Raw genomic sequence first — 12,013 nt, 5'->3', positions numbered from 1 at the left:
CGCGCCGCTTCCCGGGGTCATCCGCGATGCTGCGTGCGGCGCGTGGCGGTGCCGGGCTCCTGCGGCGGGGACCGGGAGCGGGGCCGGGAGCGGGTCTGCGCCTCGCGCCGGGCCCCGGCCCCGCCTGGCGCCCCCCGGGGCGGCTCCTGCAGCACGCGCTCCCGCCCGCCGCCCCGCCCGCCGTGGGGCGGTGGCTCCTGGTCTGCAGCGGCGCCGTGGCCGGGGCCGTGGTGCTGGGCGGCGTCACCAGGTGAGCGCCCTGCCGCCCCGGGAGCGGCTCAGAGCGGAGGCCGTGCGGGGCAGCGGCCGCCCCGGCCCCCCCCCGGGGCCCGCCCCGGCTGCCCGAGCCCCCCCTGCACCGAGACCCCCCTCAGGCCGCAGGGGGACGTGGGGCTGGGAGTACCAGAGAGACGCGCTCCGCGGTGCCTCGGTGCCAGCTGCCAGTGACTGCCTGTCATCCATTTTGAGTAATTCAGGTCTGTGGATCACTCACAGGCTCCCCGGTCCCCGTCAGGTTTCTAACTGTGACTTGAAGGGTTGTCTGGTGCAGGCAGGAGCTGTCAGGGAGCGAGTTGTGCCTCCTGATGTCTCTTGTCTGCTCCAGGCTGACGGAATCGGGTTTGTCTATGGTTGACTGGCACCTGGTAAAAGAAATGAAACCCCCGAGGACGCAGCAAGAGTGGGAAGCTGAGTTCCAGAAGTACCAGCAGTTCCCAGAGTTTAAAATGTGAGTGTGCAAAAGTGGAAGGAGGGTGGGCTGGGAAGGTCTCTCTCACAATTGTGCCGCTCAGGGTGCCCTTGTAGAAAGGGAAATGCTTTCTGATACTGCTGGGGGTGCACGTGAAGTGTGTCTCGTGGTGGCTCCTTCACTGTCTATTCCTTTCTCTGAGGAAGGTGGTCCTTGTCCTGGGAACTAGGACTGCCCCGTCACACGCCGTGGTTCTGTGTTTTACTGTCTCTTACAGCCTCAATCACGACATGACGCTGACAGAGTTCAAGTTCATTTGGTACATGGAGTATTCGCACCGCATGTGGGGCCGCGCGGTGGGCCTGGCCTACATCCTGCCCGCCGCCTACTTCTGGAGAAGGGGCTGGCTCAGCCGCCCCATGAAGGGCTGCGTCCTCACGCTCTGCGGGCTGGTCTGCTTCCAGGTGAGCCAGCTCTGCAGCCGCGGGGCTGAGCAGCAGCATCCCCTAGGGGTGTCCGAGTGTGGTTCAGAGAGGGAGATTTGTGACAGCTCATGGGGGTGGTTGAAGGTGCAGGGAACAAGGTGCTTTGCCCCTAATGCTTGTCTGGTCTTAGCAGCCACTGCTTCCCTGTCTGGCTGTAACCCCTCTCCTGTTTTGTTAGGGACTGCTGGGATGGTACATGGTGAAGAGTGGGCTGGAAGAGAAGCCAGACTCTTTCGACATTCCTCGGGTCAGTCAGTACCGCCTGGCAGCACACCTCGGCTCCGCCCTCCTTCTCTACTCTGCTAGCCTGTGGACAGGGCTGTCTCTGCTGCTCCCGCGACACCAGGTGTGGAGCTGTCACAAGCACAGGGTCGTGTCAGATCAGAGTCTTGGGGGGGTGATGTGAAGGGTGAGGAAAGGGTGTGGAGGGTGATGGTGCTTCTGTTTAGTCTCCTTTCTGACTCTGTTCTATTCCTGTGTTACAAAATACCCTTTCCGTAAACTTCTTGGTGATGGGAAACTTCCTTTGACTCATGCTGTTCCGCTCAGAATGATTCTTCTCAGAGTTCATGCAGGCTCAGTCAGGGGTGTTCCTGGCCAGGCTAAATGGTTTGTGCCAGTAACTGTCCAGTGGCACTTCAGCTTCCACCCAGGGTTGCACCTAATAATTAGTGTTTCTGAGGAACCACTGAACTGTCTCTGTGCTCCATGTTGGTCTCTAGATTCCTCTGGTAAAACACAGGCCAGCCCCTTGGCCCATATCTGCAATGAAGGCTTTTCTTACCTGCTGCAAACAGCACTGGAAGTGCTTTACCTTTATTATTTTCTCTTTTTACATTGTTTCACAGTTACCTGAGACCCATCAGCTGCTCCGCCTGAGACAGTTTGCTCATGGCACTACAGCTCTCATTTTTCTTACCGCTCTTTCAGGTAAGAGTGTTTCCTGCTGCTGTCCCACCTGTGGCTCGTTCCTCTGCCTTGTTTTAATTCTGGTCTAGCGGGGGCTATGAGCAACCTGTCATGTTTTGTGGGAAAACTTAATTGCTGTCAGGAACCTCCTTCACTGGTCTTTCCTGAGCAGGTGGAGATGTACCTTCCAGCCTGACTGTTGCTGTGTGATCTCTGTGTACGTTTCTGAAAGAAACTCAGGATCAAGCTGAGTTCTTGAGTCAGAGCTGTGCAGCCTGGAACGCCAGCCCTGCCTGCTCTGGTAGTCTGATCCTCTGCTCTGGAATTGCAGGTGCTTTTGTGGCAGGGCTGGATGCTGGCCTTGTGTACAATTCCTTCCCCAAAATGGGGGAGCGCTGGATCCCAGATGATCTTCTTGCCTTCTCCCCCATGCTGAGAAATATCTTTGAGAATCCTACAACTGTACAGTTCAATCACAGGATCTTGGTAAGTGCGGTCTTCCTGCTGTGTCTCTGCTGCTCCTCGGTTGCCTCCTGCAGCCCAGCTGTCCTCCTTGGGCTGCACGTCTGTCAGTTTGAGGGATGTCCAGGGTGTCTGAAGGTCCTGAGAGCGTGTTACCAGTTTGTTTCTGCAGAAAGAGGAAGTTTAAGATGCTTAATTATTTTCAGTGCAGTCTCCTTCCTTAAGGACGCCTTCCTCCTACGCAAGTTACAGGCTTTGTTTCCTCGTGCCTCCCTTTCCATAACGTGAGCTGAAGACCAGGGCAGCCCTCTCCACTGAGATGTTGTGTGAAAGAAAAGTTGGAAATCCCCATATCGAGTGCTTCCTTTGACATTGCTGAACTGGCTTTACACCAGTAGCACCCTGTGAAAACAGCTATTTAGAGCAATCTAGATACTAAAAACCACTGCCAGCACTGCTGGGGACTGAGCCATTGCTGAGACTAAAAAGAAAGATAAAGTGACTGAGGAGTCACCTGCACAGCAAAGGGAGCTATGGCTGAGTGGTGAAAATGAGACCAGTTCTGCAGATAACACCTTCCACCTTGAGTTGTCAAGGTGACAGAGGGGGAGAGGGCAGAAGTAATCCCTAATGAGTTGAAGAAATGAGGAAAAGCATTGATTTGGAAAAAAAAGGAACTCTGTAACTTAAATTTCAGGGAGCTCTGGGATTTGGCCATTGACACATTTCTACAGTTAAATATCACTCACAGAATTTCTTTTGCTGCGCAGAAGGTGCAGCCGAAGGCCATTGCACCCATTTTCTTGGGACTTTCCTCCAAGGGTGGTTGTTTCCTTTCCCCTCTGCAGGGCATTGCCTCAGTGACAGCTGTCACTGCACTGTACCTCTTCTCCCGGAAGGTCCCGCTCCCTCGCAGGACCAGGATGGCAGTGACTTCCTTACTGGCTGTGGCTTACATGCAGGTACTGTCTTTGTTGTTTTTTTTTCTTCTCCTATGTTTTTCTTCTCCCTCTAGCCCTTTGTAGCATATTGACAAGACAGAGCCATCCGTAGCTTGGGCGTGTGCTAGCCCCAAGAGCCTGGAGCTTTGTGATGGAGCTACCTGGACTTGGAGCCTCACTGTTCTGCACCAACAGTCAGAATTTGAGGGTGGAAAAATCCGGCTGTGGCTGTGGGCCTTTCCACATCATACTCAGTGCTGGCAATGTGTCTCAGAGGGGCACCCGCAGCTGCTCTTAACCCCTTCTCCCTTCTTGGCAGGTGAGCCTGGGTATCAGCACCCTGCTCCTCTACGTCCCCACGCCGCTGGCTGCCACGCACCAGTCGGGCTCCCTGGCGCTGCTCAGCATGGCGCTGTGGCTGATGAACGAGCTCCGCCGTGTCCCCAAGTAACCCACCCGCGGTGGGAGAGACCTCCTGGGGGTCCTGCCCTCCCGGGGGACCTGCACTACCAGACCCACAGGCTCAGAGAGCCCCTCACCCCATGTGCACGGGGGCTGCCGGGCTGCTCGCAGGGAGTTCGGACTGTGTAACATAAAGGCGTTTTTGCGGCGCGGCTGCTGTGTCTGGCTCGGTGCCTCCTTGCGGGGCGAGGTGAGGAGGGGGGCGGGGCGGGGCGGGGCGGCGGGCGGGGGTCCCGCTGCGCCCCCTGGCGGCGGGCGGGCGGGCGCCCGGGCTCGCGTCTCCACCAATGGGAGGCGGCGGTGGCGGCAGCGCGCGGCGCTCCGGCCGCGGATTGGCCGCCCGGCGCGGCAGTGGGCGGGGCGGGGCGGCACGCGGGGCGGGTGCGGGTGCGGAGGTGCGGGGCGGCCATGACTGCGCACAGCTTCGCGCTGCCGCTCGTCCTCTTCTCCATCTTCTGGGGCCTTGTGGGCATCGCAGCCCCCTTGTTCGTGCCCAAGGGGCCGAACCGCGGGTGAGTGGGGGCCGAACCGCGGGGCTGCCGGGGGCGGGAGGTCCGGCGCCGGGCCTCACCGCCCTAATGCCGAGTGTCTCCGCAGGGTGATCATCACGATGCTGGTCACCACCGCCGTGTGCTGCTACCTCTTGTGAGTACCGCGGACCCTGGTGACCCCCACACACCTCCCCCATCCTCTGTTCGGCTCGCCGGGCCCCGTGGATGCTGCCGTGGATGAACGGGGCAGCCTCCGGGCTGCGGCCTGCCTGCCTCGCTCGCGGGCACCGCACCTCCCGGGGCAGCAGCGTCCCGGGATCCTGGGCCCTGCTCCCGCTCTGTCGGGGCTGACGTCAGTTCGGGTCTCCTTGCAGCTGGCTCATCGCCATCCTGGCCCAGGCCAACCCCCTGTTCGGGCCGCAGCTGAAGAACGAGACCGTCTGGTACGTGCGCTTCCTCTGGGAGTGAGCAGTCCCTGGGAGCTGGCACCTGAATAGAGACCCCCCGAAATCGTCACTGTGAGTGGGCAGAAGGCTGGGGTGGCAGAGATGTCCATGCTTGGCTGCCTGTGTCTGGCTGGGGAGGGAGATGCTTTGGCTTCTGTGTATTGTGACTGTGATGAGCTTGTCTTGCTGTGGGGCTGCTGGCTCTCTGCTGGGACTGAGCAAACTTGAGTGCTTCCCCCTGGGCCCATTGTTCTCAAGGTTTGTGGGGGCTCCATCGTGGGTGCAGTTTGGTGCTAATTTTTCTCCTTTCTCCCTCAGCTCCCGCTGCTGTTCCAGCCTCTATCCTCCTGTACCAGGCAGTTCCCAGAGGTGCTGGGATGGAGGCTGGACCCGCTGCCCCAGCGCACCCTGAGCACTGCAGACAGGACCAATGATGACTGAGCCCCTGAGCATGGCAGGCAGCACCCCTGCCCAGGGCAAGGGCCTGGTCATCCCAGCCCTGGGAGCAGCCAGGCTGCTGGGGAGGGATCCCCTCAGCTGGTCATGTGCTGCAGTCACTGACACTGAGCAACATCCTGAGAGAGATCTATGTGTATTGCCAGCGGATCCTGTTCCCTGCAGTGCTTGCCATGCTCCCTCAGTGTGCTCCCTAATTGAAACCCCTGCCCCTAGCCCAAGCTGCCCCAACTAGTTGCCATATTCCTGGTCATTTCAGTCACCAGCTACCCCTCTGCCCCTCTTTGTGTGAAGATAGGAGCCCACTGCATCCTCAGTGTATGGTCAGTTCCCCTGTGATGACGGTGGTCCTTGCTAAGACAGATTGTGGCTGTGAGAAGGGAGGGCTGACCCTGACCCCCATGGGTATGATGAGGGAGGTGCTGAGGTACAGGGCAGGGGCTTCATGTGGTACAGTGAGGGTGCTGCAGTAGTGTCTAGGTACCACCGCCACCCCAGCCTCTGTCCGGGTTCTGAGAACTGAGTAGGGTGTTGTTTTTTAGGTTTCCCCTTATTTATCAGATAATTTGTGTATTTATTTATTTATCTGTGTTTAAATTTGTGTTGTGGAAATAAATCCTTTTTCTAGTAAGTGATGCTGGAGGCAGAGTCATTTGCTGCTTTGAGGCTGAGGAAACAGTCTTGACTTTATTCAGACTTGTTCCCTTCTCCACTAACCCTGCTCTTGCACCATAAAACAAGGCTGGGATCCTCAGCTGTTGAGCAGGAGGTTGGCAGCACACTGATGCATGGAAAGTTTTATCCTTTATGCCACCTGTGCACTCATCCTGTGGGATCAAGGTCACAGGTAGGCAACAGCACATGCTAGAGGGAGAACTGGGTGCCTGCCCAGCCTCCCTGATGGCAGGCAGCCATGCTGGGGCCGTCCCCATGGCTGGGCTGCAGCTGGAGAAGCTTGGTGGCCTCTCTCCCAAGAAGCTCCATAAAACTGGGTAGAGAATAAGGTAAAAAGTAGGGAGCAACATCTTCCGGGGGGTTTTCATCTTAGGAGAGAAGAGGAGCAGCAAAAAGTGCTGTCTCCAAGGATTCCAACATTTCAGTTTTAATCAGAGCTTCCCTTGCTGCTACCAGCTCAGGAGATGAGCTCAGCTGTCCTGCTGGCAAGAAGCAACTCCATTGCTCCATCGTGGCAACACAAAGTAACACTGTGCAGATGTGTAGTGGCCCCTGTCAAGCTGCCAGCCTGAAGCCATCACTGCTGGGGAGGTGTTTGCTAGAAAACAAAACTAGTGCTTGGTGGGTCAAGGGGTTTGTTTATTGCTGCAGGAATGGGAACAGCTGAGTTCAAGTAAAAAGTTATGAACTTCATGGAGTCATCAGGGGCTCCAGCCCCAGGGGAGGAAGGCTGGTGCCTGTGCACACAGCCACAGCCCAGGCTTGCCCTGCAGCAGTGACCTGGGCTGGATCAAGGTGGTTTCCCCATGGGCCGGCCCAGCCTGCGCTCATGGCAGAGAGAACCACTGGTCCTGGTACTAGTGCCCAGTTAATGTGTGGGACACCACAGGGCAGACATGCCCAGGAGGGAATGTATGAAAGGAAGCAGTCCACTTGAGTGGTGCCTGAGGAACCAGCCCCTGAGCCCTCTGTGCTCAGCCTGGGGCATTGGCTAGGACTCTAGGGGGACTATCCTGGGAGGGGAAGATGAGGCAAAGAGCAGGACACCTCTTAACACTCCAAGAGGGGCTGGGCTGGGCGGAGCAGCTCAGTGGTGCTCGTGGTTCACCTGGTTCTTGCAGTAACTTTGCTGGTGATTGCTGCTCTCTAGCACGTGGATTCATAAGGGACTACAGAAAGGCCACCCCTAGGGACAAGCTACAGCACCTTACCAGCTTGCTCTGCAAACCTGCGGCTGAGTCATGAGGTGGCCCAGTGCTTCAGGCCACAGGTTGGCTGCCTCGGTGATAGTGTTCTGCTTATCTTCAGGAACTGCTGAGCTGCAGCCTTGAGCCCGCTGGCAGCAGAGGACTTTGCTCTACAGAACACAGCAGGGGGAAGGCCAGAGGCCAAGGAATGCAAAGGTGGAGAGGAAAGCTCTAGTGGCTGTGGCTGTCTCAGCCCACAGGTTCTGCTGGTTCTGACGTGGAGATGGAGTGCAGTTGAGATGCTGTTCAAGAGAGTCCAAGCCCTCAGAGCCCAGGCTGTCAGCCAGTCCTGGTTCTGCTGGTGCAACTGGATGGTAACACCAGGGTTATGGCCCATTTCCCTGGCCTGGCACCACCACCACCTTGTCCAGCCAGAGCGTGGTGAGCTGGGCCAAGCGCAGCTGCCGGCGGTGGATGCGGCGCAGCCGCAGGAGGTAGAGGACTATTGCCAGCACTACCACCAGGATGCAGGCAAAGAAGAGATAGTGGTTGTAGACAAAAGAGAGGCGCAGCCAGGAGGTGTGTGCTTGCCGGATGCTCTCCTGCCGGAGATCCCTGTGGAGAGGAGCCAGGACTGGCCATGAGATGCCATGGGGTACCACTAGAGTCCTGCACCACTGCTCTCCTTTGCCGAGGTGCAAAGCTCTCACCCAGTGCAGTAAATTCTGTTCCCCCCCGACCACCCTTCCTCAGGCAATGCCATCAGCAAGCCAATGGTACCTGAGTGGCAGAAACCGTGTCTTGTACAGGATGGCTCCCAGTGTCCACTGCACTTCCCGGTCGTACACCAGCTGGACTGTGCGCAGGCTGGGGTAGTCCAGGGGGAACTGGAAGCCCTGGTGAAGGACTTGGTACATCCAGGCCGATTTGAAGCACTGGTACCTGCAGGCACAGTGTGCAGGAGCATCAGCCAGATGCAAAAACCCCCACATGAAGTCTGGCCATAGAACCTTCCCAGCAAAGCTACTTACTTCAGCCGGTGCTGGTCTGCATGAGCTGAGTAGAGGCCACCACGGAAGCGCTGGGTCAGCACCTCCCATCGCTGGCTGCAGTACTCCTGGGGAACAGAGAAGCTGGGGATCAGAGCAAAGGAATGGTCCCTGCTCCCTTGCTCCCTCCCAGTCCCAGGCACGGTGGATCCCCAGTCCCCAGGCTGGGGCAGCACCCACCTGGGCAGCAGAGGTGAAGGTGGGGGCACTGTACTGGCCGCCCAGGCGCAGCACATCCTCAGTGCAGTAGAAGAATTCAGAGAAGCCATAAAACTCGCTGTTGTCAAAGTCAATGGGGGCTTTGTAGGTCCCCAGCAGGGAAGCCTGGCTGCTGTTTGACCCAGCCAGGAGGGGCTGCAGCCGCTCCACACAGGCTGGCCAGTCCCCTCTCCCCCGCATGTAGAGTGTCTGGCTGCCCCTGGCCACCGAGTCCTCCAACCCCACGGGCAGACAGGGGTCCAGGAAGGGCATCTCAGGGCTCAGCCCCATCTGCTGGCTGTGCAGGCTGGAAAACAAGCCAGGAAGGAAAGGCAATTGCACAGGGCATCTTCTACCACCCCCAAAGCTGCGCCACATCCATGTACCCCCTGCAGCAGACCAGGCCGTGTCACTTTGTACCCCCTGGTGCTGGCACCTGCCCTGCCACCTCCTGCCAAAGCCAGGTCTGTCAGGCTGACCTGCGGCCACATGCCCCGAGCACCTGCAGGGTGCAACAAGGCAGGGCCACCACCCCAAATTCATGGGGATCCACACCCCTGCACAGCCCCTGGGGATCTGGAGGCAGAGTTTGCTCCCGGCACAGGAGTACCTGGGCACCAAGCCTCTTCGCCTCTGGCAACATCTTCACGTAGCATTCTGGGAAGGGAAGGAGAAACAGGAGACAGAGAGCTCAAGGTGGGGATGCAATGGAAAGATGTGCTGGAGCAAATTCGTGGTGGAGAAGCAGGGGAAGTCAGAGCAAGAAAAGCCAAAAGCCACTGGAGGGGCCTCCCCGCAGCCTGCCCTGATGGGTGGAGGAGGAAGGCAGGGAGCTATGGCACTGATAACGCCTGCAGGGCTTGGAGAAAGCAGCACCTGTGCAATGTGAGCCAGCCAGGGCCCCTGCTGCTGCCACAAGGCTGATGCCAGCGTGGCTGTGGGAGCTGTTATCACCAGAGGTGGCTCTTGGGGCAAATCCAATGGGGAGAGGGCAGCGTGAAGGAACCAGCACCCCATTTTTGCAATGCCCCAGACAGGGCACCACTAGGTGAGGCAGCAATACCGGTTGTGCACATAGGTCTGGTTCAGCACAAGGTCCTCATAGCGCTGGCGGGCAAAATTGCCCCCAAAGCCCAGGAAGGTGTTGACGTAGACACGGTACATGTGGCCAGTGTGCTGCACGTCGCAGCCCAGGTTGAACTCTGCCAGCAAGCTCTTAGCAGCCTCCTCCTGGGGACGCAGAGGTCTGTGATCAGCAGCAGCCCAGGGAAGGCAGGGGTTGCTCTTGGGGCCAGCTGGCTAGATACGCACCTGCTGTGGGGAGGAGGAGGCTCCAGAGTCAGGCACTTCATAGGCGATCTGCAGAGAGGCCCCCCCCATGTCCAAGATCCCAACTGTTCGTTTCCGAACCAGGGACTCTCCTTGGTCTCCCACTGCTACGGTGATCATTGCGTCGTCCTCTGCAACCCACAGCAGTGTGTCAGCCAGGGGCAGAGCCCAGGGCAGCATGTCCTCCCTTCTATCACTACCCCCTCAGCAGCCTCATGGGGCTCCTCCACCCCTGCAGGCAGCCCCCCAGGATCACTTGCAGGGCAGTGGGCCATGGAACTTGGGGCTGGCCATCCCCCCAGATCTGTAGGTTCCCCCAAAGCATCCACCACTGGAAGCCACTACAGGAACACACAGGGACTTGTTCCTGTAACCAGGGGAGGTGCCCCCTAAGGAGGCCCCCTAAGGTCCTAAGGAGTTTCACACATATAGCTGGGGTCAGGCACTGTCTGGCCAGAGCTTGCTCTTAGCCCCAGTGCTGGGGTGAGCTCCAGCAGGACTCTGCTCAAACCCTCCCAGCTGCTCTACAATCAGCCAGACTCACCCTCCTCATGATCAAACCGGCCCAGGACAAAGTTGATACCAATCCATGCATAGACACCTGCACAAAACAGAAAAGGTAATTTACAGCAATTTACTAAAGGCAATCAAGCAGTGCTTTGCAGTGGCTCCTACCTTCCTGTTTCCCTGAGATCACTTCTGCATGTGATTTGGAGAAGAGGAAATCAAACTCCAGAGGCACGTTTCTCGCTAAGTCCTCCAGGATTGCAGCTTGCTGCCTGCAAGGGTGCAGTAGAAGGACAGATGCTACAGGAAATCCACCAATGGTGCTTCTTGGGGGAACATAAGAGACAGTGGGAGTTCCACTGCAACACACCCCACATGCAGCCCCATGAGTGCTGCTGCTGCACCCATGGCACTTTGGAGACAAGAAACCAGATCTATTCATTTGAGACTTCACTAAAATGTGTCTCCTCTCAGCCTCCTCCCAGTGCGCTCTTACCCTCCTTCCACAGCCCTCCACACTCCCTCCCAGCTGCATGCCCTTTCCTTTCCCAAATTCCCCCCTGGATTCCTAATTCAGGCTTTGGACTAGGTAACCATCTTCCTGCCTCTTGTGGCTGCGGGACCCCAGCACGTCCCTCGTTTCCCCCACGACCTCACCTCTCGGGCAGCAGCCGCATGCCCGCCGTGCACAGGACATAGAGCGGAGTTTCCTTGTGCTTCCGAGCGGGGACGTGGGCTGCCGCGAACTGGAGCAGAGGGCGCAGGTAAGGCGTCGCTTGCTCCGGGGCTGCAGCCGCCACCGAGATGCCTGTCCGGGGACGGGAGCAGTGATCCAGCCGGCCCCGCTGCGGGCAGGCGCTGTCCCCGTCCCGGGCGGCGGGGCCGGGAGCAGAGCGAGGCAGCACCGACCTGGCTTAATTTTCTTGACTACAGGGCGGCTGCTGCGGTCCCTCATCTGCTTGATGTCCAGCAGGTCGTGGGGGTTCCCGTTGTGCGGGGGCCAGAAATAGACGAAGACGCGGGACCCGCTACTCCCGCAGTCGACCACCACCCCATAACTGAGAGCCGGGTCCTCGGTGTCGGTGGCCATCAGCTCCTCCGCTCGCGCCAGGTACCTGGGGCCGGGGGAGGGCGGGGGGGCTCAGCACCGACGGGCACGGGCCAGCCCCGCTCCCCCGGCAGCCGCGGCCCCATCCCCGCTCACCTGTCGTCGCGCCGGGCGGTTCGGGGCGAGGAGGCCCAGCGGCGGGGCGCGGCGGTCGCCAGCAGCAGCAGCAGCCCCACGACCAGGACCAGCCCCAACGCGGCCGAGCGCTGCCACGGTCCCGGGCACGGGCAGGGTCCCGCGCTGCGCCACGACGGGCAGGAAACGCCGATCCTGCGGGCAGAGGCCACCGCTCAGCCCCGGCCCGGGGCGACCCCCGGCGCGACCGCGACCCCAACCCCGACCCCCGCCCCGGCCCCGGCCCCGGCCCCGCTCACCTGGCCATGCGCTCGCGCCGCCGCTCGCCTCTGCATCGCCCCGCCGCCGGCACGCGCCGCCGGCACCGGCCGCCACGTCACCAGCCGCCCCCGCCGCGGCCAATGGGAGCCCCCGCCGCCCGGCCCCGCCCCCCGCCGCCCGGCCCCGCCTCCCGCCGCCTGCTGACCAATCGGGGCGGGGCGCGGCGGCGCCCCCTGGCGGCCGGGAGGCGCGCGGGGCCGCGTCCTTGCTCCTTGTCCGACCTT

The 12,013-nt window shown here is 59.7% G+C and overlaps 3 protein-coding genes across 5 annotated transcripts; 2 read left to right on the top strand and 1 right to left on the bottom strand.

Moving 5' to 3' along the window:
• LOC127383921 (cytochrome c oxidase assembly protein COX15 homolog) lies at positions 1-4,580 on the top strand. Of its 3 annotated transcripts, none has more exons than XR_007889334.1 (8): positions 1-250; positions 605-727; positions 966-1,152; positions 1,352-1,519; positions 2,022-2,103; positions 2,414-2,568; positions 3,393-3,804; positions 4,545-4,580. XR_007889334.1 is itself a non-coding variant. In XM_051617650.1 (8 exons), exons 1-8 carry the CDS (start codon positions 27-29, stop codon positions 3,934-3,936), a joined length of 1,185 nt encoding a protein of 394 aa, XP_051473610.1. In that variant the 5' UTR covers positions 1-26; the 3' UTR covers positions 3,937-4,099. The 3 variants fall into 3 exon arrangements, 2 of the variants coding, with proteins under 2 accessions (XP_051473610.1, XP_051473611.1); XM_051617650.1 differs by lacking the exon at positions 4,545-4,580 and adding an exon at positions 3,805-4,099 and having other exon boundaries at positions 3,393-3,506; XM_051617651.1 differs by lacking the exons at positions 1-250; positions 4,545-4,580 and adding exons at positions 348-476; positions 3,805-4,099 and having other exon boundaries at positions 3,393-3,506.
• On the top strand, positions 4,338-5,975 carry LOC127383923 (V-type proton ATPase subunit e 2). Its single transcript, XM_051617652.1, has 4 exons — positions 4,338-4,459; positions 4,545-4,592; positions 4,813-4,956; positions 5,203-5,975. Exons 1-3 carry the CDS (start codon positions 4,356-4,358, stop codon positions 4,904-4,906), a joined length of 246 nt encoding a protein of 81 aa, XP_051473612.1. The 5' UTR covers positions 4,338-4,355; the 3' UTR covers positions 4,907-4,956; positions 5,203-5,975.
• Positions 5,976-6,633: 658 nt separating this feature from the next.
• Positions 6,634-11,854, bottom strand: ENTPD7 (ectonucleoside triphosphate diphosphohydrolase 7). Its single transcript, XM_051617649.1, has 12 exons — positions 11,768-11,854; positions 11,490-11,663; positions 11,195-11,400; positions 10,943-11,093; positions 10,454-10,557; positions 10,323-10,379; positions 9,761-9,909; positions 9,513-9,679; positions 8,432-8,756; positions 8,234-8,319; positions 7,983-8,144; positions 6,634-7,817 (listed from the first exon to the last, which is right to left on the bottom strand). Exons 1-12 carry the CDS (start codon positions 11,773-11,775, stop codon positions 7,589-7,591), a joined length of 1,818 nt encoding a protein of 605 aa, XP_051473609.1. The 5' UTR covers positions 11,776-11,854; the 3' UTR covers positions 6,634-7,588.
• Positions 11,855-12,013: the final 159 nt, after the last annotated feature.

This window comes from Apus apus, chromosome 4 (genome assembly GCF_020740795.1).
Source record: "Apus apus isolate bApuApu2 chromosome 4, bApuApu2.pri.cur, whole genome shotgun sequence".
In the NCBI taxonomy this organism is placed as follows: domain Eukaryota; kingdom Metazoa; phylum Chordata; class Aves; order Apodiformes; family Apodidae; genus Apus; species Apus apus.
Note: the sequence above shows the minus strand (reverse complement) of the source record. Positions and strands in the feature narration are given on the sequence as shown.